We start from the raw sequence: 27,998 nt of genomic DNA, 5'->3' as shown, positions 1-27,998 counted from the left end.
CTCAAACAATCATAATTGAACAGACCAACCCCAACACCCATCTTGCTCATTCTCAACCCTCACTCGTATCACAAAATCTACTTCATCGTGTTCTAAGTGAGCAAGTGATTAACACCGTCGTGGCAGGCCAGCGGCAAGGGACAAGGGCGGCAACTGCCTTCCTATCTTAGTGCTGGAAATCAACATGCACGTTTTTATAGAATTAAAATGAAAAAAGAAATTGCATGTACATCAAATTAAAAATCAACTGCACTTATGTGAATTGGACACGGTGGAACACAACCTTTGCCTTTGTCCCCCATGGTCACCGGTTGTCCAAGTAATGATGACATTTACTTGGTGAATGACAAATCAAAAGAGAATACACAAAGGACTCTGCAATCAGCCATGAGCCGTCGGACTTAGCAGCCACCGCGCCATTCTCAAATTGTTGTTCATATTCACAAGATGGAATTATTCCAGAAAATGGCATACATGTACGTGTTGTATAATGAAATGTAAGTATATACCTGTGTATGGATAATGTAGCCTACAGATTTTGCACATAACTTAATTTTAAACAAAATTCAGCCATGGAAATTGCTAAGCTACTGTCTATGTCTTGAATATACTGAAATTGACTTCACTGGATCTATGGCTTGAAAGTGGGCAGGATCTGCATGTTCATCCAGCACACAACAACATCCCGTGCTCCCAGTGTAACCCAACAAACAAATCGTGAATATGCATATATGATGGATTGCATTACCTGAAGTGCACATAGTCTGGGTTCTGGCCGAAGTGTTGCTTCCACAGGTGAATGACGCCCCAACCGCGCACACCTGTACCTGCACTACACAAACATAGAAGCACGTGAGCTGCTGGAGTGTGAAGGAGCCATGAGGAGGCCAACCGAGGTCACAGAAGCCGGCATGGCCGCTTGCCATGGATGAAGATGAATTCTGTAACATTTCTCTTCACCTTTCAGAATCGTCAACCTAGGAAGGAATCACAAATGTATACACACACAAAAAAAACTTCTTCCAATAGATCAGGGCCAACTCACTTTGGAGCTCCACCACTGCGATGCTAGGCCAGCAGCAGCGCTTGCCAAGCCTAACATGTATCCTCACATTTAGACAAAGCAAAACATACAAGATGACTGGTAGCCGATCATCATCAGAAACAAATCAAGGTTCATCCACTTGGTGCCTGTCGATGACGATATCCCATACAAGCCTCGAACAGCCTGCATGCCGGGTATTGTCCTCGTGGCCCTGACTGCAAATGATGTACCAATGATAGGAACCGGGTCCCTACTAGGACGAGCTCTCAGGTTATAGGGGTGGAAGGGAGGTTGGCATGGAGGAAGGCGAGGTCGCCGGTGCTAGGGGAAACGGACCTGGTGGATGGGCCCCCCGGGCGCCGTCGACAAAAGGCCCGGCCCCGAGATCGCCGGTGGTGGCGGCGGCGGCTGCAGCAGTAGCAGCGGCATGATGGATGCAACGGAGGTCGCCGGTGGTGGCAGCGGCCACGGGAGCTACTGCGGCCCGGTGATGGTGGTGACGGGGGCGGGCCGCTGCAGCCCATAGTGCTCTGCGAGGAAGGTGCGGATGACCTAGACCGCCTGAGTCACGTCTTGAAGCGCCGCCGTCATCTCCTCCGGAGTGAGCACGGCGGGGGCGGGCGCGGGTGGCGTCCAGGCGGGGGAGGAGACCGACCCGGTGATGGACGACGTGCTGGCCGTGGTGGTCATCGGCAATTGGCAGCAGGAGGGAGGGGGTGGGCTGTGGCGCGGACATGATCGAGCTTGAGACACCTGATACCGGGTTGATAGGAACCGGGTCCCTACCAGGACGAGCTCTCAGGTTATGGGAGGGAGGGAGGGAGGGAGCAAGAGCGAGCGAGAGAGAGAGAGAGAGGGCGCAGGAGGCGGCGGCTAGGGTTAGGTCTCCCGGCTCCCTTTAGGAAGCCGAGCAAATATGATTGCTTCTGCTCAATTTCAAACGAGTCCTTACATGAGTTCATATAATCTCCAAATACGATAACTGGGCTAAGCCCCTAATAACGATAAGATAACTGGGCTAGGCCCCTAACTGCCTGGGCTGTAGCATATGCCAGTCATAACAACCAACATACTCATTCTCGATCAAACCCTACAGCAGCATTGCTCGTTAGCATGCCAGACCCGGTCGAAGAAAGATAGGGCCTGGACGGCATATATATGGAATGAGATCTAGGACAGCGGATAGTTCCACACCGGCAAAGGTATTGCGTCTTGGATTTGAAATACCCAGCCAGCAGCATCATGATAACCTGAAGTAGCCATGGTTATTTAATTGTGGTTCATTTCATTATTTGTGCCCACTTGAAAGAATAACAGGATGGAAACTTACATATAGGCAAATGAGGGTTAGGGTGCACTTGTAAGTCTCGAACCAGATGTATGCAGGAATCATCACAAGTGCTCCATTCGCCAATAGGCACATAAAGATGGTGACTATAGGTACATAATGAACCAAACTCATTCCTGAGGCCTAGTATGAAGTAGAAAATTAGCGACCACGAAATGGACACCAGAAATACGAAGGGAATATTGGCTAGGTAGTGGCCTAGTAGGAAAACCAGTGTCCCGGAATGCCAATTTGAATCCTCATGAAAATATATCTGCATAGGAGGAAACAGTGTGTTGATATGGTTTTTGGTGCTTATTGTTTTCACCAACATATTCTAGGTATAAATCACATATTCTTTAGTTAAAATTATTAGAAAGGAAGTGGCCATAATGTTGCAATTCTGCTTTAAAGAAGAAGAAAACCCGACCTTGATCTCATCAGTATGAGCAGTCACTCCACAAACACTCGGAAGGATGACAAATGAAACAAACACAAATATTGCAGAAATCCTAACCTGTCAAAACAATGCGAACATTTAGCGTCAAATCGTAAATATCGTAAATTTACTCGAGAATAGAAATGTCCAGTAAATTGAAATGTAATTCTGCACTGACACTAAACACTACAGATGACAATGACTGACCAATGTTGATAAATATGGTGCCAAGTTAGTGAGCAATATTAGAAGTACTTCCACGACATATGAATTACTCCTTTAGATAAAATTACTAGAAAGGAAGTGGCCATACTGTTGCAATTCTGTATTAAAGAAGAAGAAAAACCAACCTTGATCTCATCAGTATGAGCAGTCACTCCACAAACACTCAGAAGGACAACAAATGAAACAAAGACAAATATTGCAGAAATCCTAACCTGTCAGAACAATGCGACCTTTGAGCATCAATTAGTAAATACCATAAATTTACTCAAGAATAGAAATGTCCAGTAAATTAAAATGTAATACTGCATTGACACTAACCACTACAGATGACAATGACTGACCAATGTCGATAAATATGGTGCCAATTGAGAGAGCAATAAGCATATACAATACAAGTCTGCTCCATAAGTACTTCCAGTCTCTTGACACAATTAACAACGATCTCTAAGTGACAATACCAATTCTTGCTACATCACTGGCTCTTCCTTTACTTTTCAAATAAGGACCTTCCTACATTACACCTTGTTTCGTTATGGTTTATGGATATTGCAGTGTCATATTTCCGCACAGAGGATGTCAATCTAACATAGTTGATTGTGGCATTCCTACTCTATGATTAGCAACAAGACAAATATGCAGTAGTTTAGTACCTTCTCAATCAATTTTGCAATCGTTGATTCAACAAGGGAGCTTCAGCCAATGACTTGTACGTCGCTTTTAATGTCCGGATTGGTACAGCAGTGTCCATGCTCATTGATGAGATATTCCTTGATCATCATGTTAATAACTACAAAGCTTTTTATCTCTCACGACGAACGAACATTTGGCCATCAAGTTGACTAAAATGGTTGGACATAATATCATAATTTATGTCATATCAAAATCAAAATATACCTGTAGATTTTTGCACATGGCTATGGTACTGTCGAAGTCGGTATGATTTCCCTTAGGAAGTCGTCAGATGGACTTTGCATGATTGGACATGGAAACCCAGCATTTGAGAAGTGCCATAACAGAACAAGGCCAAGTAAGGAGAGTCCTTAAAACCATAGGATGAGATATGGAAAACAGGGCCATCTACAACAGGAATAAAGATGTAGCAATAAGGATCATACAAGAAAATAGGCACTGTTTTCATGGATATATAGTTTTTTAAAAGGGATATATATGTGACCGCAGGACAATTGAATGGGCTGCAGTAATACGGATCATACAAGAAAGGATAAATTACTCTCATGAATATATAGTGAGCGTGCACTACCTTGTGCAGGCTTGTTTTTTCACAATTCATCTTGGACATAGACATCGTTGATTGAGTGAATCAAGCAAATAGCATCCCACTCGAGTAACAACTCATGCGATATTTAGCTTGGGCTCACCATGTATCTAATGTTGAAAGAATTACCATAAATGACAGTAATGTTGAATGAATTAGCAAAATAATTTAGTGATACTATAAACTTGGTGGCATTATTATGTAAGCCATTACCGCTCATTCTCACCTCACTGACTCATAACGATCAAGCATAAAAACCACATGATCTAACCATGGACAAAGACAAATACAAAATGGCAAAATAAAACTATAAATAGAACTGTAGCAACACGATTGTGTATGAACAAAAATTACATGGCAGTGTGATGGTAATGTGCATTCAACCCTGCTTTTTTTTACAGGCCACTTGCAATTGGACAAGGATTTAAATCATCAAAAGTTCAATTCAATACATCAGTCCGCAACAAGTGTGTACCTGCAATGAAATAATGATCATCAAATTACAATAGAGAAACATGGTAATGTTTCGCGTATATCACTAATTCACCATCAGAATCATTACAATACATTGAGCTATTAGAAAAATAAGAAGTCTTTGCAATGGCAGGTAGCACGCACATAAGCATCCCGTCGTTCCCATCCACACTCAGCACCATCATTTGTACCTGCACCCTGAAGTCACTGAATGAGTTTCTGAACACACAAAAGTAAAGCAGCCACTCTACCATGTATACACAGGCAGCAAACAGCATAGATTGAGTGAGTGTATGATTACGTTAAACTTCATACACAACATGACATGTTATAGATGATCATGTAGTCTTGATATACATATTCGTACACCCATCAGGTGATAAACAAAAGGTATGTATTAGGTCGTTCTGTGTGTATGGTTCACACATGAGAGGGATTTTGGCCGCCTCATAAAAAATCAGTGCATGCTAAAAACTTATTAGTTGGTCCTTCATGAATCCGATCCATAGAAAATGAGTTAGCGACGACCTTGCCATCATCGGGGAGTTCTGCACATGCCGCAGCCGCAGATCGAGAAGGTCGCGTGGGGAGACTCAGATCCGGCTACCCTATGGGATCTGTTGTTCCAGGCCAGCGGGTGGGATTCGGATCCTCCGCCGCCGGGCACGGCAGCAGCAACACGTGGAGGAGAAGTAGCAAACGTCCTGGGTGGACATGGGCGCAGGAGAACGAGCTCGCCGCCGCTGCAGCACGCTAGGCAACTGTCGCGGCCACAGACTATGGGAAGGAGGAGGCCAACAAGGCAGGGGCGATGTCAAGTTGAGGTGCGAGCAACACCGCATCGGGATGATGAAGGAGAGGCTGCGTGACTCCAAGGTGAGGCCGGCGTTGGTGTGTAGGGAGGGCGGCGGCGGACACGTTTTGAGGTGACGCGCATCCTCGTCTCCCTCATCTCCTCCCGCGATCATGCTGCATCCAGATCGGGCGAAAAGATAAACGAGGGGTTAAACGGGAGACATGCGGCGGCTAGGGCTCGCGGAAGGGATGGGTCGGCGGCGGCGAAGGGATGGATCGGCGGTGGCGGCAGCGAAGGCATGGATCTGGTGCGAAGGGACGGAGGGCGGCGGCGAATGATCTGCTGTGCGGGTCGTGCGTGCTAGACTACTGTGGTTCTCGCTCGTATGTGCGTGCGAATCGATGTTTTTTTGCTGGTTTTTTGTCGTAGGTTCGACTGAGGTGAGAGGACATACGAAACAAAAACAGCGAAAGATGGGACGAAAATAAACTATGAAGACTATTCATCAACTGCTTCATTAAAAATAGAGACTAGCTAATCTCAGAGATAGAAAGTAGACACATCGGTGGATCGGACATGGCAGCAGCAGCAAGCCGAGAGGAGCCTCGCCGGCAAGAGGGCCCTCGTCACCGGCAGAACCAAAGGAATCGGGTACGCCCTGCCCCTGCATGCATCTTTCTTTCATGCAGGCTAGCTACTGTGTTTTGTTACTGATCACACACACTCACTCACTTGCATACCTGCGCCCGGAGCTCAGGCGCGCGATCGTGGAGGAGTTCGCGGGGTTTGGCGTACGGGTGCACACCTGCTCCCGGAGCGACGCCGACCTGCAGGAGCGCCTGCGCGGTTGGCAGGCCGACGCGGACGCCGGCCGACGGCGCGGCCGCGTCCCGGGCTCCGCATGCGACGTCTCCGTGCGCGGCGACAGGAAGCGGCTCGTGGCCACGGCCCGCGCCGAGATGGGGGGCAAGCTGGACATCCTCGTCAACAACGCCGGCCAGTCCTTCTACGGGGCGGCCACGGACTACGTTGCACGGATACTTCAGAAAGCGCGCGTATCCAGTTGGATACTGCCCCGATACTCGGATACTGCCCCGATACGATTCGATACTTATTCTATAAGTATCCCTCGATTTTTTGATTTTAAAAAAAGAAAATAATGTTTGATACTTTTGGGATACTTTTGCGATACTTTTTGGATACCTGAAACCCCTCGTTCGACATGAAATCCCCTCAATAGTAAAGGCACACCTTTTGAAGATATCCAATATGGGAGTGAGTTCATGCCAAAACATGACTGTCAATGTTCTTGTTCAATTGAAAGGTGAGCAAGAGAGAGTCGGTGCACTGATTGGATCAACAAACCCATAAAAATTCCACTGCCAATTAATGAAAGTGGACCAAGTGCATCAAAACAAAGGGAATAATCCTATTGAGACATGCTTTGACCTAGAAGCTCTATTTTGTTTTCAATATTTTTAATAATTGATATATGTAATATCTATATATAAACGTATTCCTGTATCCATGTTTTCAGAAAATTGGCGTATCGGATGTATCTCCGTATCGTGTATCCGATACGTATCCAAGTATGTGCAACGTAGGCCACGGAGCGCACGCCCGAGGACTACGCCCGCCTCATGGCCACCAACCTAGAGTCCTGCTTCCACTTCGCCCAGCTCGCGCACCCGCTCCTCGTCCGTGCGGCGGGCGGTGGCAGCATGGGGCGTGTTTGGTTGGGTGGCTTGCACCTGGCTCGCACCCGAGATGCAAAATAGCCCATGTTTGGTCGGCTGCATGACTTCCTCAGCCTGGCCTATGCAAAAACAGGCCTCCCAGCCAGGCCGAGGGAAACGCAGGATCGGAGCGTTTCTTTCGTGCAGGCTCGCTCCTACCTTTTCCCTGCACCCGCGATGCAACCCACTCCGCGTCGTCGTTTCCCGTCCAACTCGCAATCGCACCCCATCGTCTACCGACGACTTCGCCGCCCTCGCCGGAGAATGACGCCGCCGGCGCTACTCCACACCCTCGCCGGAGTATGATACCGTCGGCGCGCCTCCACGCCCTCGCCGGATGACGACATCGCCGACGCTCATCCACTGTCGCTGAACTCCGCCATCCTTGCGCGCACCGCCGCCTGCCGACGAGCTCGCCGGAGCTCGCCACGCCGCCTGCTACCGCCCGAGAGGAATAAGGGGGGAGGGAGAGGGGAGCACCTGCGCGTCGCGATACGCAACCGGCGCCGCGTTTCTTCCACATCTCTCCCCTTGAACCGCGCCACCGCCGCCAATCCAGTTACTGGAGTCGAATCTCCGGCGCTAGCATGTCCTCCCGGAATCCCACCTCCACCACGGCCATCTACTCCCCGAAACCCCATCTACCAGAGTGGTCTCTCCTGACTAGTGTCGCTGCCTGCACTACCTCTTACAGTTTGGTTCAGATTAGAGTTTAGATTTGTTTTACTCCAAACTAAAATCTGGTAGATAAAGAAAACAAGTATCCAAACTGCTGTAGGGAGTTTGATTTCAGTTCAGATTTGTTTTCTTTGTCTCGAAACTGAAATCAAATAGTACTTGTCAATACTCCAAGGAAATCTCCAAACTGTTGGAGAGAGTTTGATTTCAGTTCAGTCCAAACTGTTGGAAGCACTTGTTTTCTTTGTCAACAAACTTTTTGAGTTTGATTTATGTTCAGATTTGCCTTACAAGTACTTGTTTTCAGTTTGGGTTTCAGTTCAGATGGGTTGCCGTGTCTCTAATTGACTAAGAAAACAAGTACTGATGCAGCCTATCAATCAACATCTGTCTTATACAGCATGTCTCATGCACCATATTCGTACAATCCACCAAACACACATCTCAGCTCATACTTGCATCAGCTCACCCAGGCCAGGCTCACTCAGGATCCCCCATGCGATGCAGGCTAGAGCCATCCAGGTAACCAAACACACCCATGGTGAACATCTCCTCCACCTGCGGGCTCATGGCCAACTCACACATGTCGGTGTACTCGGCGAGCAAGGCGGCCGTGAACCAGCTCACCCGGAGCCTCGCTGTGGAGTGGGCGGGTGACGGCATCCGCGTCAACTGCGTGTTGCCGGGGGGCACCCGGACGGAGCTCGCCAATAGCAGCGGCATACAGCTTGACCCGGAGACAGCGCAGAAGATGGGGGGGCGGAGAGCGCGCGCATCCCATTGGGCCGCATGGGCGAGCCCGAGGAGATCGCGTCGCTCGTCGTGTTCCTTTGCATGCTGGCAGCGTCCTACATCACGGGGCAGGTCGTGTGCGTCGACGGTGGCCGCACCATAGCCGCCTAGGCCAAGCTTTGCTCCTTCCTTGGCTGCGCCGGCCTTACACCCAGGCCGGTGTTTCACATGAACTTTATTGTGATCACATCCCTATTACTCCATATCTTTTTCTGGTTTTATGTTTTACAGTACCTAGATACGCACTCCCTCCGTCTCATAATATAAGTGTTAAGAACACTCTCTTTTTTTAGAGAAAAGGCCAGAGCAACAACCACCAAACCATCCACAAAGTATCAGCGCCACTACGAACCAAACTGAAGTTTAACGTACATGGCTCCCAGGCCAGTACACGGCACGCATGCCGGAGACTCAAGAACAACGATAGCAGGGCCAACAACTCCTAACTATCGGTCTGAGCTTGAGAGAGGGAGGTAGCTGTAGCCCGAATCTTGGGAGCCATATCATCAAAAGCATCCCGATCCTCCTCGTTAATCAATAATCTCCACTGCTGCAGGAATATACAAGTTTTAAATAAGCAATCAGCAGGTTTGCAGGAAAAACATGTTCAATGGTAAACTTGTTCCTAGTCGTCCAGAGGGATCAGCACACCGCTGCAAATCCTACCCAAAACATTCTTCCTTGGGCCCCAACCAGGTTAGAGGCCAAGAGACGAAGGTGTGAGAAGGAAGCCGGCCTTCAAGAGACATGTAGCCACGATCTGGTACAACACCGGAAGAGTTTAGCCAAGACACAATTGAAGAACATATGAGTTGTGTCCTCTCATTGGCCACACGGGGCACAACGATCAGAACCTGGACCATTGCACTTGCGAATCTGGTCAGTAGCCGGCAAGTGCCCACGGGAGGCCTGCCATAAGAAGACCTTAATCTTAGGACGGATGTGGGCCCTCCAGATCCACTTAAATTTGGAAGTGATCGAGCCAGAAATCAGTTTGCCATATAAGGATTTCACAGAGAACCGCCCAGACGAAGAGTGGGGCCAGGCAACCTAGTCCTCCTCCTTCGAGGGCACAAGGAAGTGGGCAACAAGACGCTGCCAACCGACCAACTCTTCAGGAGACAAAGAACGCCGCAGCTGAAGGTCCCAGTTATTGTCAGAGAGCTCAGAGATCGAGATCTTGAGATCAGGGCAGTAAGAAAAAAGCACTGGGAAAGCAACAGCAAGAGTGGTAGGACTGCACCATCAATCGAGCCAAAACCTAGTAGATCTACCATTATGCACCACGAACTTGACTAGGCCTTGGAACACTGGCCTGAGCTTGACAAGGTCCTTCCAGAACTGAGAAGCGCCTGAAGCGGAGGCAAACATAGGAATGGAAGAAGGGAAGTATTTGGCCTTGAGGATATTTTACCAAAGGGGTTTGTCCCGGGTGGACATGATCTTCCAGCATCATTTGATGATCAGGCATTTGTTCATGACTAAAGTATTGATAATACCCAGCCCCCAAGGCTCTTGGGTCGACAAATGTGGTCCCACTTGACCATAAGTATTTGCGCTTGTTATCAGCCGCATTCCAATTAAAGGCACCTCTATGTTTGTCGAACCCAGTGTGAGTGCCATTTGTAAGAAGATAGAACCCCATCACGAACATAGGGAGGGAAGAAAGACAAGAATTTATTAGGGCAACCTTTCTAGCTTGAGTATCATATCCGCCCCTCCATGGCATGACACGATTGCCCACTTTAGCCATCGTAGGGGCGAAATCTTTGGCCAAAAGTTTGTCAGAAGAAATAGGTAGCCCAAGATATTTCAGAGGGAAGGAGCCTAAAGAACAGTTGAGCAAATGGGAAACACGCAAGGCCTCGGTGTCCGTAACCCCAGTGACGATCACTTCACTTTTAGCAAAGTTAATTTTCAGGCCAGACAGTGCCTCGAAGCAGAGAAGAAGAAATTTAAGATGGGAGAGACAAGCGTCATTAAGTCCACCATGATCATCGTGTTATCAGCATATTGAAGGTGGGTAATATCTTCTGGGATAAGATGAGAGCTAACAGGGGATATGTGTCCAGCCCGCGCAGCTCTGGACAAAATGTTAGAAAGGGAATCCACAATGTAGGAATTTTTTTGAAATTGCATGCTAAGTTCCCCAACACGTCTCCTCCCACTGAATGCACATCGCCGGAAATCCTGAAATAAATAAATACGAGCACCATGACTTGAACCCTGGTGGGCTGGGGATACCACTGCCTTCTTAACCGTACAACCACATGTTGGTTCTCTCATGTGTTTTATCAGCTGATAGTTAGTACAGGGGCTAACAGTAAAGTGGAAATTTGGAGCACGGGGCACTGAAATACGTTTTTTAACCCCTTAAGTATGGAGCTTAAAAGTTTCAGTTCTTTTAACATGGATGTTCAATATGTTTGATGTGGTCTAAGTACATGTTAAATTTCGGCCCAAAATAATACTCCCTCCGTCCCGAAAAGATTGTCTTACATTTTCCTAAATACAACTATATGTAGACACATTTCAGAATTAGATACATCCGTCTATAGATAAATCTACGAAAGTTTTTTGGGATAAAGGTAATATGTTGTATTATATGCTACTCAAAGAAGATAAAATTCCAGCCCAAAATCAACCAAAAAGCAAACCTATTTTTTCCATGTATCTATATTTTTCTTTTATATCTCATACATGCAAGCACGTATATTGATGAAATTGGCACAGTTATGCTACGGCAGTGTACATGCATGCACAATTTTTTTTGGCTTTTTCCAGACCGCCAAAGACCATATTTTTGACCTTTAAAATAATGGGGTGCAATGTGCCGGGCTCATATATACGTGCATACACTCATCCCTATGAACACACACACGCACACACTACCTTTATGAGCACCTCCGAGAGACTGAGCCGGCATGTCATCTTTGAGATTTTACGAAGTTACCGTAGAAGGATGTCCTCCTAGTCATCCAACCACAGATTGGTTCGCGTAGTAGGTAGCTTTTGGTAGGTGTTGATACTGTTGCTTGTTGCAGAGGACATCTATCTGGTTTCTATAAATGAAAATTCGAGGGAAATCCTTTCATTAAGAACAGTTCCTGAATATTTTCCTAGTCTTGTCCTAGGTGTCAGACTTGTTCTTGCAAAACTATAGTGATAAATATTCTACTTGATTAATACACATCGGTTATTTCAAAATATTGTGCTTTGAGATCGATATTCTATTTTTAGAGGTGCCTTTCGTTTTTATCGAGCAACTCCCACAATAGTTCATTTTCAAACTCCCAAAGACTATAGCGGGTTAGCTCCTCGCTCGCCCTCATCGATCCTGATGGTCAAACTAAACCTCGAAATAAGTATTAGGGCCTATATATCTAGATTGACGGAGTACATATAACCATTAACACATTTGTCTGTCCCATTCGATCTTGTCGACACTTGTGCCTTTCATTTTCATGGACCTTTGTGCTTGCTTCTATTGGCCAAGTTCCTCTATGTAATCATCATGGAACAACAACCTTCGTAGCCGCCGGATCCCTTCTGACGTGGTAGCCTTTCCATTTCGCAGACTTATATGATGTCTCCCCCGGTAAATAATTAGTGTACATGCTGACTACTCCGCTTCAGTAGCGTGTCCTCCTAGCCATCCAACCACTGGTTGGTTCGCGTAGTAGGTAGCTTTTGGTAGGTGTTGGTACTGTTGCTTGTTGCAGAGGACTTCTATCTGGTTTCTAAATGAAAATTCGAGGGAAATCCTTTCACTAAAAATAGTTCCTAAATATTTTCCTAGTCTTGTCCTAGGTGTCAGACTTGTTCTTGCAAAACTATAGTGATAAATATTCTACTTGATTAATACACATAGGTTATTTCAAAATATTGTGCTTTGAGATCGATATTCTATTTTTAGAGGTGCCTTTCGTTTTTATCGAGCAACTCCCACAGTAGTCCATTTTCAAACTCCCAAAGACTATAGCAGGTTAGCTCCTCGCTCGCTCTTATCGATCCTGATGATCAAACTAACTCTCGAAATAAGTATTAGGGCCTATATATCTACATTGACGGAGTACATATAACCATACCATATTTGTCTATCCCATTCGATCTTGTCGACACTTGTGCCTCATTTTCATGTACCTTTGTGCTTGCTTCTATTGGCCAAGTTCCTCTATGTAATCATCATGGAACAACAACCTTCGTAGCCGCCGGATCCCTTCTGACGTGGTAGCCTTTCCATTTCGTAGACTTATATGATGGCTTCCCCGGTAAATAATTAGTGTACATGCTGACTACTCCGCTTCAGTAGTGTGTTAATTAGTAACCTGATTACGAGTATGCGAACTTGTCAAAGTAAGGGTGGCAGCTGCTACTCCCTCCCTAGCGGATTGTAAACCAGGAAATGGAGATGGAGGGCCTGAAGAGCTATCTCTACCACACATATATGATCAGGTCTTGTGCAAAGCTATCTACTCTAGCTTTAGAAGAAATGACAAACAGAACATGTCTATGTTCGGTGCTACGAAGTTGATAGTGTTGCCGTCGGCATAGAATAAGATATTCTTGCCTTGCCCTTGTTTGTTTCCGGTGATACTTTTAACTTTTTTGTATCGTTGGAGGTGTGCGAAAGATGACGTGTCTCACATGTGGTTCTTTGGGCCTTCAGCGGGTTTGTTCTGATCATGTTGTCCTACAAAGCGCATAACACTGTTGTGTATCATGGTCCTCTGGCTTCAGTTCTGACAAACGAAAGTTGGCTACCCTCAGCCCCCCAAGGGGAGCATGTGAAATTTGTGTTTCCCCGCTTTGTCTAGCTGGGCCTGGGGTATTTTACATGCCCTCTCTGGCGTTTTCGCTCTAAAGCAACGACCTTTTACAGAGATCATGTTTGCACACAAAGATGTATTTTTTTAATTATAAGGATGCTTTTTGTAAGAGTTTGGTCTATTTAAATATGACCTTTGTTGTTTGCACACAAAAAAAAAAAACAGGTCGGTGAAAGTAAATCACCGACCACCAATGCCGCCATGCTCATTTGCGTCAAAAACGTGAAACAACGCCGGGCAGACCTTCTTCGGGGCGGCCACGGCGTGCACGGCGGAGGAGTACGCCCGTCTCATGGCCACCAACCTCGAGTCCTGCTTCCACCTGGCGCAGCTGGCGCACCCGCTCCTCCTCGCCGGCAGCGGCGGCAACGTGGTGAACGTCTCATCCATCGGCGGGCTCCTCGGATACCCGATGCTGTCGCTGTACTCGGCGACCAAGGCGGCTCTGAACCAGCTCACGCGTACCCTCGCCGTCGAGTGGGCGTGCGACGGCGTCCGTGTCAATTGCGTCGCGCCGGGACCTCCTCGACAGCAGCGGCATTCAGATGGATTCAGAGGCGGCACGGAGGATGTGGTAGGCGGAGAGCGCGCGCACCGCTTTGGGCCGCCTAGGCGAGCCGGAGGAGGTCGCATCGCTTGTAGGGTTCCTCTGCATGCCGGCTGCTTCGTACATCACCGGGCAGATCATCTGCGTCGATGGCGGCCATACCGTAGCCGCCTAGGCCTATGGTCTCGCTCGGTTAAACTAGTACTCCATCCGTGAAAAAACATAAGAGCGTTTAGATTACTACTCCCTCCGTCCGGAAATACTTGTCGAAAAAATAAATGTACCTAGACGTATTTTAGTTATAGATATATTAAATTTTATCCATCTCTCCGACAAGTATTTCGGGACGGAGGGAGTATTTAATGATCTAAAAACTTTTACAGAGAGGGTACAAGTTATTTTACAGATTTTATGGTGTACTTCCTCTGTAAACTGACCTAAAACGTCGTATAAAAGTTTTCAGATTATGTAGTACACTACATAATAATTGATAAAATGGTTTGTACGGCTGGGAAAATTTGGCCCAAGGACAATTCAGTAATTTCCTATTTGGCTGACGATGGGCTAGTTGTGATATTACCTTCGTCCTGGTTTATTGGTATCTTTTATATTTTATGTCAAATTTTGACCGTAGATTTAATTAACAAAATGCTAATGCATGTCATAAAAAATTATATTGTTGAATTTGTATTTGAATATAGTTTTCAATGATATAATTTTTTATGACATGCATTGATATTTTATTAGTTAAATCTATAGCCAAAATTTGACATAAAATACGAAGAGGACAATAAACCAAGACGGAGATAGAATATTTGTCTTTCCATTAGAAAAATGCAAATGGCATGGGATGACGCGCCCGTTGCCAGAGCGAGCCGTGATGTGGGGCCGTCTCTGATGGTCTCGTGCTTCCATCTAATCTTTTAGCACTAAAACATTAAAGTCAAACTGCCATGGGCCATTGTTCAGAGCATGTCTCCAATCTCCCTCACTACCAAAATTCACCAAAAAAAGGTTCCTTCCTATAATCTTGAATTGTGCTTCCCTATGCAATCCCCACGCCCTTGCCATAGATTTTTCCAGAGAACTCTATTGATCGGCCTTGGCGTAAATGCTTTCCCGATCGCTGCCCACCTTGCCGGTCTAGCCTGATCCTGATCTGAGTCCTTGAAGACAAACCCCTTCGCTTCCTTCTCCGTCAACACCAGCCCTCCCATCCGAGCAGTCAATCCTGGAGACACAAATGCGTTCCTGCTCTAGCCGCCCAGTGGCGTCCTCACCGCATCATCAGTGTCCACCCTTTGTTTCGATCTCGGAGTAGCAGCTAGGTTTTCTGTTTTCTTCTCCGCCGCCACTTTCCGAGTCGCATCTGCCTTGTTCCTCTTCACCTCATCGCCCCCCATCTTCCTCCCCTCCATGTCAACTGACCGGAGGGAGTAGCCACACTCCGGCGCAAGCCCTCGCGAAGCCGCCGTCGCCTTCTCCCAGGCCGCCGCAATCCTCAGCACCACCGACCGTAAAACCCTAACCCAAACTCTCTAGCCGATCGCCTTGCAATCGCCTCAATCGCCTCTCCATGTTTTACGCCCGAGGTGGACCCACACGGCCGGAATATACTTTTATTTTGTTTTGACGTGCTTTAGTCACTATTGAAGATAACAAATGTTGCATAGAACAATGAATACCCTGCTAATAATTTCCAAAGGTTACGTGTTGCGTCATTGATCTTGTTCAGTTAGTGCATGTGGACGTCTTCGAGATCAGACACATCGATGTCGTTTATCTCAGCGAGTGCCACCTTGAATTGCCTCTCTTGCTCTTCATAGCTCAACCTGAACGAATCGAGTTCGTAGCTGCTCCAGTGTCCGAGGCCGCACAAGATCCCATTGTATTCCATCATCCGCTCTGTGAAGTTGGGCTCCCTCATTAGCGCGAGGAAGCTGCGGAGGAGGTCGTCAAGTGATGTGGCAGCCTTGGCGGTTGCAAACAATGGAGGCTCCTCCCCACCCAGAGTTCGCCACTCTGCCAGAAATCTGAGGTCATAGAGATACGGGAGGTGACCCCGGATTAGACGGATGAGCCTGTAACGGCCGTGATTATGTTTGGGATAGATCTGAAGAGGGTTCCATAAGAAGTCTACCAAGTGGGCGATATCCTCAGCGCCGTCTGAGGTCACCCAGGGGACATCGGTTATCATGACGGCGCGGCAGGCCCTGAGAGCGTTGCCGAAGCGGGCACAGTCGACGCGGCCTACGCAGGGCTCCACACCCAGCTTCAACATAAATCGCTCCTCCTTGGCCGACGGCACACCCAGGTGGAACCGCCAAACGCAGGCGAGGTCGCCGTCGCGGTTGACCAGCGCCAGGGCGATCTGCATAAACCGCACGCCTCTGACCCTGTTGTAGATGTGCTCGCAGTTCGCGTCCATGTTGCGGTGGTACGGCATGAGGCCAGTAACATGGTAGACGCCGTCGGCGTCCGCCGTGAGTTCGCGGGTACAGGCTGGGACAGGGCGGGGAGGGATGTCGTAGGACGTGGCCACGTCGGCGATGGGGAAGTCCTGAAACATGTCGGACATGCGAGCCAGCTCTGCCTCCTGGTTATGGGCCCAGACCTCCACCACTCACTCCTCCTGGTTTCAGCGGATCAATCTTTTTGTTCTGCAAATTTTGATATATTATATGTATTTTTCTGAATTAGGATGATTTAGTTATGATTTTTTCAAGTTTGAAAATTGTCCTATAGTCCCGGTTTGTGTCTCCAATCGGGACTATAGGTTAGACCCCTTTAGTGTCGGTTGGTGGCACGAGCCGGTACTAAAGGTTGGCCCTTTAGTACCGACTTGTGCCACAAACCGGGACTAAAGGGGCTCGTGGGGCCCTGGCCTGACGCCAGCCTGCCACCACCCATGTAGTACCGGTTCGTGACACGAACCGGTACTAAAGGTTCAACACGAACCGGCACTAATGCATAGCCGTTCGTACCGGTACTAATGATACCATTAGTACCGGGCCAAAATCGAACCGGGACTAATGTATCTCACATAAGGTCCTTTTTCTACTAGTGGAGGCTGGCGTCCACCAACGCGGCGCCGATGGTGGGCGGCATCAAGAACAGTGAGGGCGTCGCGTATGGTGGGGTGCCCCCGGCCGCATGCTCCAGGACGTGCTGGAGCACCTCGAGGGCGGCAACGACCCGCCGCTGGCATACCCTACCGCGGCGGCCGCCCCGGTCCACCGCCGGCGCGCCGGGCAATGGATGCCCAGGAGGTTCGGCTCCTCCTCAACTTCCTCCTCCCACTCCTCCTCCCGTTCTTCTTCCCACTCCTCCGGCTCACCGGCGGTGTTCGGCGTCAAGGCCGAGCCTGCAGCGGAGACGCCGCTCGACCGGCGCACTCGCAGCGCCGGCATTGTCATAAATGAAGGTGGCCGGCACGCCTCCTCCTCAGCTCCTCCGTGCTTCGTCAAACCAAAGACGGAGCCGGGGCTCGCGGCCGGGAAAACGGAGCCGGGGCTTCCCGCCGTGAAGATGGAGCACAGCGCCGGGGAGCTCGACGAAGCGGCGGCCCTGAAATGGGCGCGCGATGACTAGCTACAGATGGAGATGGAGCGCCATTGCCGCGCCCCTAGAGCACTTCGAACATCGGCGCCGGGGCCGCGACGAAGGAGGTGTCGTCGTCCTCGACGACAGCAACGACGACGATGCGCCGCCACCGCCACCGGTCCGCCATGGCCACGCCGGGCAGGGGTCCAGCAGGGGCAGCCGCGTCAAGGAGGAGAAGGCCGACGACGACGACAGCGAGGATGGCGGCGACGACGGCGACTTCGCCACGCTCGGCGACTTCTTCGGCCCATAGTTCTAGTTTCGGCATTTTTTTAATAAATTTGCTACGTAAAATGTCGATCATGTCTAATATATGTCCAGTTTGCCAAATTTTAACCGAACTTTGCTGAATACTCTTTTTTTAACATAAACAGTGTCTGGGGGCGGCCCTGGGGTCGGCGCCTGGGAATCGACTCGCCTCAGACCGATTTTTTGCGCCGGCTCGCCCCAGACGGCGATTTTACGCGCCCCCTGAGGGCCAACGGCAGGAGATGCTCTTAGAATACTGATACTCGTGATGTGCACATCGCAGTGGCTTTGATGATGGTTGCAAAGAGTTCAACTTTTTCATTACAATAGTTACCAGCGTCGCCATTCGTTTGCCGTCGGCCGCGCGTCGGGATGTGGCTGATGTCAGGCTTTACGACATTATTTTCCCGTGGGAGTGTGTCGCTGATGTCAGGCCTTACGACATTAGTTTCCCGTGGCGAGTGTGTCGCACCGTATATATTCATATGTAGCCAAGGTCAACAACCAAATCATTATATTAACTAATAGAATACCCGTGCGTTGCTACGGGCTAAAATGCACATAAATGAATCAAACAGGTGATTAAGATCGTCTTCAAGGTCAAAACACATTTCTTTCTCATATGTTTGGATGTGTTCACACACCGCACAGGCTTCCCAAAATGGTTTGGGCAATCCAACTGATATGTGAGGGAGAAATGTGGTTGTCCGCACTATCCGCCTTCTTAACTCCAACAAGCGGTCTCAACACAAAAACCAAACCCCATGGCCCACAGTTCTCTTTTCCTGCTCCACCCTCTCCTTCACGCTGGGTTTCCTACCGTAGTGGGACATTTCTCGATGGAGTCCTCTCCATTAAAACCGGATGATGCTCACCTCACCATTGCCATAGCTTCCTCTATCTTTCACACTATATTTCCACACAGACTGCCAAGGAGGCCCCTGCCAACCACACCGCTCTCCATCCTACTCCTCTCCCCCGTATTCATGTCAATCCGTCATCGCCATCAAGGGGTGTGCCGCCCGTGACACCCTCGAGCCAAGAAGGCAGAATGACGTGCTTACCATGAAATAAAAGTATGATGTCCATTGTTGGGCATGCAAGTCTATTATTAACTCTTGAAGCAACCAAATTCAAAAAAAAACTCTTGAAGCAACCAGCAATACATTTATCTTTCTATCCTAACCAAAAAATTGTACAATTTGGTTGGAAAAAATGAACCGCTCACTAATGCAATTTGCTACAAAGCGATCTCTAATGAAATACAATTTGCCACATTTTCAAAAGTAGGAAAATTGTTCCACTCAAACAATCATAATTGAACAGACCAACCCCAACACCCATCCTGCTCATTCTCAACCCTCACTCGTATCACAAAATCTACTTCATCGTGTTCTAAGTGAGCAAGTGATTAACACCGTCGTGGCAGGCCAGCGGCAAGGGACAAGGGCGGCAACTGCCTTCCTATCTTAGTGCTGGAAATCAACATGCACGTTTTTATAGAATTAAAATGAAAAAAGAAATTGCATGTACATCAAATTAAAAATCAACTGCACTTATGTGAATTGGACACGGTGGAACACAACCTTTGCCTTTGTCCCCCATGGTCACCGGTTGTCCAAGTAATGATGACATTTACTTGGTGAATGACAAATCAAAAGAGAATACACAAAGGACTCTGCCATCAGCCATGAGCCGTCGGACTTAGCAGCCACCGCGCCATTCTCAAATTGTTGTTCATATTCACAAGATGGAATTATTCCAGAAAATGGCATACATGTACGTGTTGTATAATGAAATGTAAGTATATACCTGTGTATGGATAATGTAGCCTACAGATTTTGCACATAACTTTATTTTAAACAAAATTCAGCCATGGAAATTGCTAAGCTACTGTCTATGTCTTGAATATACTGAAATTGACTTCACTGGATCTATGGCTTGAAAGTGGGCAGGATCTGCATGTTCATCCAGCACACAACAACATCCCGTGCTCCCAGTGTAACCCAACAAACAAATCGTGAATATGCATATATGATGGATTGCATTACCTGAAGCGTACATAGTCTGGGTTCTGGCCGAAGTGTTGCTTCCACACGTGATTGACGCCCCAACCGCGCACACCTGTACCTGCACTACACAAACATAGAAGCACGCGAGCTGCTGGAGTGTGAAGGAGCCATCAGGAGGCCAACCAAGGTCACAGAAGCCGGCATGGCCGCTTGCCATGGATGAAGATGAATTCTGTAACATTTTTCTTCACCTTTCAGAATCGTCAACCTAGGAAGGAATCACAAATGTATACACACACAAAAAAAAACTTCTTCCAATAGATCAGGGCCAACTCACTTTGGAGCTCCACCACTGCGATGCTAGGCCAGCAGCAGCGCTTGCTGAGCCTAACATGTATCCTCACATTTAGACAAAGCAAAACATACAAGATGACTGGTAGCCGATCATCATCAGAAACAAATCAAGGTTCGTCCACTTGGTGCCTGTCGATGATGATATCCCATACAAGCCTCGAACAGCCTGCATGCCGGGTATTGTCCTCGTGGCCCTGACTGCAAATGATGTACCAATGATAGGAACCGGGTCCCTACTAGGACGAGCTCTCAGGTTATAGGGGAGGAAGGGAGGTTGGCGTGGAGGAAGGCGAGGTCGCCGGTGCTAGGGGAAACGGACCTGGTGGATGGGCCCCCCGGGCGCCGTCGACGAAAGGCCCGGCCCCGAGATCGCCGGTGGTGGCGGCGGCGGCTGCAGCAGTAGCAGCGGCATGATGGATGCAACGGAGGTCGCCGGTGGTGGCGGCGGCCACGGGAGCTACTGTGGCCCGGTGATGGTGGTGACGGGGGCGGGCCGCTGCAGCCCATAGTGCTCTGCGAGGAAGGTGCGGATGACCTGGACCGCCTGAGTCAGGTCTTGAAGCGCCGCCGTCATCTCCTCCGGAGTGAGCACGGCGGGGGCGGGCGCGGGTGGCGTCCAGGCGGGGGAGGAGACCGACCCGGTGATGGACGACGTGCTGGCCGTGGTGGTCATCGGCGATTGGCAGCAGGAGGGAGGTGGTGGGCTGTGGCGCGGACATGATCGAGCTTGAGACACCTGATACCGGGTTGATAGGAACCGGGTCCCTACCAGGACGAGCTCTCAGGTTATGGGAGGGAGGGAGGGAGGGAGCAAGAGCGAGCGAGAGAGAGAGGGCGCAGGAGGCGGCGGCTAGGGTTAGGTCTCCCGGCTCCCTTTAGGAAGCCGAGCAAATATGATTGCTTCTGCTCAACTTCAAACGAGTCCTTACATGAGTTCATATAATCTCCAAATACGATAACTGGGCTAAGCCCCTAATAACGATAAGATAACTGGGCTAGGCCCCTAACTGCCTGGGCTGTAGCATATGCCGGTCATAACAACCAACATACTCATTCTCGATCAAACCCTACAGCAGCATTGCTCGTTAGGATGCCAGACCCGGTCGAGGAAAGATAGGTCCTGGACGGCATATATATGGAATGAGATCTAGGACAGCGGATAGTTCCACACGGGCAAAGGTATTGCGTCTTGGATTTGAAATACCCAGCCAGCAGCATCATGATAACCTGAAGTAGCCATGGTTATTTAATTGTGGTTCATTTCATTATTTGTGCCCACTTGAAAGAATAACAGGATGGAAACTTACATATATGCAAATGAGGGTTAGGGTGCACTTGTAAGTCTCGAACCAGATGTATGCAGGAATCATCACAAGTGCTTCGTTCGCCAATAGGCACATAAAGATGGTGACTATAGGTACATAAGGAACCAAACTCATTCCTGAGGCCTAGTATGAAGTAGAAAATTAGCGACCACGAAATGGACACCAGAAATACGAAGGGAATATTGGCTAGGTAGTGGCCTAGTAGGAAAACCAGTGTCCCGGAATGCCAATTTGAATCCTCATGAAAATATATCTGCATAGGAGGAAACAGTGTGTTGATATGGTTTTTGGTGCTTATTGTTTTCACCAACATATTCTAGGTATAAATCACATATTCTTTAGTTAAAATTATTAGAAAGGAAGTGGCCATAATGTTGCAATTCTGCTTTAAAGAAGAAGAAAAACCGACCTTGATCTCATCAGTATGAGCAGTCACTCCACAAACACTCGGAAGGATGACAAATGAAACAAACACAAATATTGCAGAAATCCTAACCTGTCAAAACAATGCGAACATTTAGCGTCAAATCGTAAATACCGTAAATTTACTCGAGAATAGAAATGTCCAGTAAATTGAAATGTAATTCTGCACTGACACTAAACACTACAGATGACAATGACTGACCAATGTTGATAAATATGGTGCCAAGTTAGTGAGCAATATTAGAAGTACTTCCACGACATATGAATTACTCCTTTAGATAAAATTACTAGAAAAGAAGTGGCCATACTGTTGCAATTCTGTATTAAAGAAGAAGAAAAACCAACCTTGATCTCATCAGTATGAGCAGTCACTCCACGAACACTCAGAGGGACAACAAATGAAACAAAGACAAATATTGCAGAAATCCTAACCTGTCAGAACAATGCGACCTTTGAGCATCAATTAGTAAATACCATAAATTTACTCAAGAATAGAAATGTCCAGTAAATTAAAATGTAATACTGCAGTGACACTAACCACTACAGATGACAATGACTGACCAATGTCGATAAATATGGTGCCAATTGAGAGAGCAATAAGCATATATAATACAAGTCTGCTCCATAAGTACTTCCAGTCTCTTGACACAATTAACAACGATCTCTAAGTGACAATACCAATTCTTGCTACATCACTGGCTCTTCCTTTACTTTTCAAATAAGGACCTTCCTACATTACACCTTGTTTCGTTATGGTTTATGGATATTGCAGTGTCATATTTCCGCACAGAGGATGTCAATCTAACATAGTTGATTGTGGCATTCCTACTCTATGATTAGCGACAAGACAAATATGCAGTAGTTTAGTACCTTCTCAATCAATTTTGCAATCGTTGATTCAACAAGGGAGCTTCAGCCAATGACTTGTATGTCGCTTTTAATGTCCGGATTGGTACAGCAGTGTCCATGCTCATTGATGAGATATTCCTTGATCATCATGTTAATAACTACAAAGCTTTTTATCTCTCACGACGAACGAACATTTGGCCATCAAGTTGACTAAAATGGTTGGACATAATATCATAATTTATGTCATATCAAAATCAAAATATACCTGTAGATTTTTGCACATGGCTATGATACTGTCGAAGTCGGTATGATTTCCCTTAGGAAGTCGTCAGATGGACTTTGCATGATTGGACATGGAAACCCAGCATTTGAGAAGTGCCATAACAGAACAAGGCCAAGTAAGGAGAGTCCTTAAAACCATAGGATGAGATATGGAAAACAGGGCCATCTACAACAGGAATAAAGATGTAGCAATAAGGATCATACAAGAAAATAGGCACTGTTTTCATGGATATATAGTTTTTTAAAAGGGATATATATGTGACCGCAGGACAATTGAATGGGCTGCAGTAATACGGATCATACAAGAAAGGATAAATCACTCTCATGAATATATAGTGAGCGTGCACTACCTTGTGCAGGCTTGTTTGTTCACAATTCATCTTGGACATAGACATCGTTGATTGAGTGAATCAAGCAAATAGCATCCCACTCGAGTAACAACTCATGCGATATTTAGCTTGGGCTCACCATGTATCTAATGTTGAAAGAATTACCATAAATGACAGTAATGTCGAATGAATTAGCAAAATAATTTAGTGATACTATAAACTTGGTGGCATTATTATGTAAGCCATTACCGCTCATTCTCACCTCACTGACTCATAACGATCAAGCATAAAGACCACATGATCTAACCATGGACAAAGACAAATACAAAATGGCAAAATAAAACTATAAATAGAACTGTAGCAACACGATTGTGTATGAACAAAAATTACATGGCAGTGTGATGGTAATGTGCATTCAACCCTGCTTTTTCTTACAGGCCACTTGCAATTGGACAAGGATTTAAATCATCAAAAGTTCAATTCAATACATCAGTCCGCAACAAGTGTGTACCTGCAATGAAATAATGATCATCAAATTACAATAGAGAAACATGGTAATGTTTCGCGTATATCACTAATTCACCATCAGAATCATTACAATACATTGAGCTATTAGAAAAATAAGAAGTCTTTGCAATGGCAGGTAGCACGCACATAAGCGTCCCGTCGTTCCCATCCACACTCAGCACCATCATTTGTACCTGCACCCTGAAGTCACTGAATGAGTTTCTGAACACACAAAAGTAAAGCAGCCACTCTACCATGTATACACAGGCAGCAAACAGCATAGATTGAGTGAGTGTATGATTACGTTAAACTTCATACACAACATGACATGTTATAGATGATCATGTAGTCTTCATATACATATTCGTACACCCATCAGGTGATAAACAAAAGGTATGTATTAGGTCGTTCTGTGTGTATGGTTCACGCATGAGAGGGATTTTGGCCGCCTCATAAAAAATCAGTGCATGCTAAAAACTTATTAGTTGGTCCTTCATGAATCCGATCCATAGAAAATGAGTTAGCGACGACCTTGCCATCATCGGGGAGTTCTGCACCTGCCGCAGCCGCAGATCGAGAAGGTCGCGTGGGGAGACTCAGATCCGGCTACCCTATGGGATTTGTTGTTCCAGGCCAGCGGGTGGGATTCGGATCCTCCGCCGCCGGGCACGGCAGCAGCAACAGGTGGAGGAGAAGTAGCAGACATCCTGGGTGGACATGGGCGCAGGAGAACGAGCTCGCCGCCGCTGCAGCACGCTAGGCAACTGTCGCGGCCACAGACTATGGGAAGGAGGAGGCCAACAAGGCAGGGGCGATGTCAAGTTGAGATGCGAGCAACACCGCATCGGAATGATGAAGGAGAGGCTGCGTGACTCCAAGGTGAGGCCGGCGTTGGTGTGTAGGGAGGGCGGCGGCGGACACGTTTTGAGGTGACACGCATCCTCGTCTCCCTCATCTCCTCCCGCGATCATGCTGCATCCAGATCGGGCGAAAAGATAAACGAGGGGTTAAACGGGAGACATGCGGCGGCTAGGGCTCGCGGAAGGGATGGGTCGGCGGCGGCGAAGGGATGGATCGGCGGCGGCGGCAGCGAAGGCATGGATCTGGTGCGAAGGGACGGAGGGCGGCGGCGAATGATCTGCTGTGCGGGTCGTGCGTGCTAGACTACTGTGGTTCTCGCTCGTATGTGCGTGCGAATCGATGTTTTTTTTGCTGGTTTTTTGTCGTAGGTTCGACAGAGGTGGGAGGACATACGAAAAAAAAACAGCGAAAGGTGGGACGAAAATAAACTATGAAGATTATTCGCCAACTGCTCCATTAAAAATGGAGACTAGCTAATCTCAGAGATAGAAAGTAGACACATCGGTGGATCGGAGATGGCAGCAGCAGCAAGCCGAGAGGAGCCTCGCCGGCAAGAGGGCCCTCGTCACCGGCAGAACCAAAGGAATCGGGTACGCCCTGCCCCTGCATGCATCTTTCTTTCATGCAGGCTAGCTACTGTGTTTTGTTACTGATCACACACACTCACTCACTTGCGTACCTGCGCCCGGAGCTCAGGCGCGCGATCGTGGAGGAGCTCACGGGGTTTGGCGTACGGGTGCACACCTGCTCCCGGAGCGACGCCGACCTGCATGAGCGCCTGCGCGGTTGGCAGGCCGACGCGGACGCCGGCCGACTGCGCGGCCGCGTTCCGGGCTCCGCATCCGACGTCTCCGTGCGCGGCGACAGGAAGCGGCTCGTGGCCACGGCCCGCGCCGAGATGGGGGGCAAGCTGGACATCCTCGTCAACAACGCCGGCCAGTCCTTCTACGGGGCGGCCACGGACTACGTTGCACGGATACTTCAGAAAGCGCGCGTATCCAGTTGGATACTGCCCCGATACGATTCGATACTTATCCTGTAAGTATCCCTCGATTTTTTGATTTTAAAAAAAGAAAATAATCTTTGATACTCTTGGGATACTTTTGCGATACTTTTTGGATACCTGAAACCCCTCGTTCGACATGAAATCCCCTCAATAATAAAGGCACACCTTTTAAAGATATCCAATATGGGAGTGAGTTCATGCCAAAACATGACTGTCAATGTTCTTGTTCAATTGAAAGGTGAGCAAGAGAGAGTCGATGCACTGATTGGATCAACAAACCCATGAAAATTTCACTGCCAATTAATGAAACTGGACCAAGTGCATCAAAACAAAGGGAATAATCCTATTGAGACATGCTTTGACCTAGAAGCTCTATTTTGTTTTCTATATTTTTAATAATTGATATATGTAATATCTATATATAAACGTATTCCTGTATCCATGTTTTCAGAAAATTAGTGTATCGGGCGTATCTCCGTATCGTGTATCCGATACGTATCCAAGTATGTGCAACGTAGGCCACGGAGCGCACGCCCGAGGACTACGCCCGCCTCATGGCCACCAACCTAGAGTCCTGCTTCCACTTCGCCCAGCTCGTGCACCCGCTCCTCGTCCGTGCGGCGGGCGGCGGCAGCATGGGGCGTGTTTGGTTGGGTGGCTCGCACCCGAGATGCAAAATAGCCCATGTTTGGTCGGCTGCATGACTTCCTCAGCCTGGCCTATGCAAAAAGAGGCCTCCCAGCCAGGCCGAGTGAAACGCAGGATCGGAGCGTTTCTCTCGTGCAGGCTCGCTCCTACCTTTTCCCTGCACCCGCGATGCAACCCACTCCGCTTCGTCGTTTCCCGTCCAACTCGCAATCGCACCCCATCGTCTACCGACGACTTCGCCGCCCTCGCCGGAGAATGACGCCGCCGGCGCTACTCCACACCCTCGCCGGAGTATGATACCGTCGGCGCGCCTCCACGCCCTCGCCGGATGACGACATCGCCGACGCTCATCCACTGTCGCTGAACTCCGCCATCCTTGCGCGCACCGCCGCCTGCCGACGAGCTCGCCGGAGCTCGCCACGCCGCCTGCTACCGCCCGAGAGGAATAAGGGGGGAGGGAGAGGGGAGCACCTGCGCGTCGCGATACGCAACCGGCGCCGCGTTTCTTCCACATCTCTCCCCTTGAACCGCGCCACCGCCGCCAATCCAGTTACTGGAGTCGAATCTCCGGCGCTAGCATGTCCTCCAGGAATCCCACCTCCACCACGGCCATCTCCTCCCCGAAACCCCATCTACCAGAGTGGTCTCTCCTGACTAGTGTCGCTGCCTGCACTACCTCTTACAGTTTGGTTCAGATTAGAGTTTAGATTTGTTTTACTCCAAACTAAAATCTGGTAGATAAAGAAAACAAGTATCCAAACTGCTGTAGGGAGTTTGATTTCAGTTCAGATTTGTTTTCTTTGTCTCGAAACTGAAATCAAATAGTACTTGTCAATACTCCAAGGAAATCTCCAAACTGTTGGAGAGAGTTTGATTTCAGTTCAGTCCAAACTGTTGGAAGCACTTGTTTTCTTTGTCAACAAACTTTTTGAGTTTGATTTATGTTCAGATTTGCCTTACAAGTACTTGTTTTCAGTTTGGGTTTCAGTTCAGATGGGTTGCCGTGTCTCTAATTGACTAAGAAAACAAGTACTGATGCAGCCTATCAATCAACATCTGTCTTATACAGCATGTCTCATGCACCATATTCGTACAATCCACCAAACACACATCTCAGCTCATACTTGCATCAGCTCACCCAGGCCAGGCTCACTCAGGATCCCCCATGCGATGCAGGCTAGAGCCATCCAGGTAACCAAACACACCCATGGTGAACATCTCCTCCACCTGCGGGCTCATGGCCAACTCACACATGTCGGTGTACTCGGCGAGCAAGGCGGCCGTGAACCAGCTCACCCGGAGCCTCGCTGTGGAGTGGGCGGGCGACGGCATCCGCGTCAACTGCGTGTCGCCGGGGGGCACCCGAACGGAGCTCGCCAATAGCAG

At 48.1% G+C, this 27,998-nt stretch overlaps 1 protein-coding gene and 4 pseudogenes across 1 annotated transcript in view; 3 read left to right on the top strand and 2 right to left on the bottom strand.

Moving 5' to 3' along the window:
* Positions 1–161: 161 nt before the first annotated feature.
* LOC123067805 (ABC transporter G family member 3-like) lies at positions 162–5,040 on the bottom strand (annotated as a pseudogene).
* A 300-nt stretch (positions 5,041–5,340) lies between these two features.
* LOC123067804 (noroxomaritidine/norcraugsodine reductase-like) lies at positions 5,341–8,899 on the top strand (annotated as a pseudogene).
* A 4,944-nt stretch (positions 8,900–13,843) lies between these two features.
* On the top strand, positions 13,844–14,339 carry LOC123067802 (tropinone reductase homolog At5g06060-like; annotated as a pseudogene).
* A 5,952-nt stretch (positions 14,340–20,291) lies between these two features.
* LOC123067801 (ABC transporter G family member 3-like) lies at positions 20,292–24,803 on the bottom strand (annotated as a pseudogene).
* Positions 24,804–24,814: 11 nt separating this feature from the next.
* The window catches only part of LOC123067800 (tropinone reductase homolog At5g06060-like), a 3,477-nt gene continuing 293 nt past the window's right edge, over positions 24,815–27,998 (top strand). The window contains exons 1-5 of the mRNA XM_044490435.1: positions 24,815–24,976; positions 25,481–25,548; positions 25,655–25,913; positions 26,483–26,603; positions 27,821–27,987. Coding sequence (XP_044346370.1) covers positions 24,815–24,976; positions 25,481–25,548; positions 25,655–25,913; positions 26,483–26,603; positions 27,821–27,987 — 777 coding nt within the window. The remainder of the gene's footprint in view (positions 24,977–25,480; positions 25,549–25,654; positions 25,914–26,482; positions 26,604–27,820; positions 27,988–27,998) is intronic.

This window comes from Triticum aestivum, chromosome 3B (genome assembly GCF_018294505.1).
Source record: "Triticum aestivum cultivar Chinese Spring chromosome 3B, IWGSC CS RefSeq v2.1, whole genome shotgun sequence".
Classification (NCBI taxonomy): domain Eukaryota; kingdom Viridiplantae; phylum Streptophyta; class Magnoliopsida; order Poales; family Poaceae; genus Triticum; species Triticum aestivum.
Note: the sequence above shows the minus strand (reverse complement) of the source record. Positions and strands in the feature narration are given on the sequence as shown.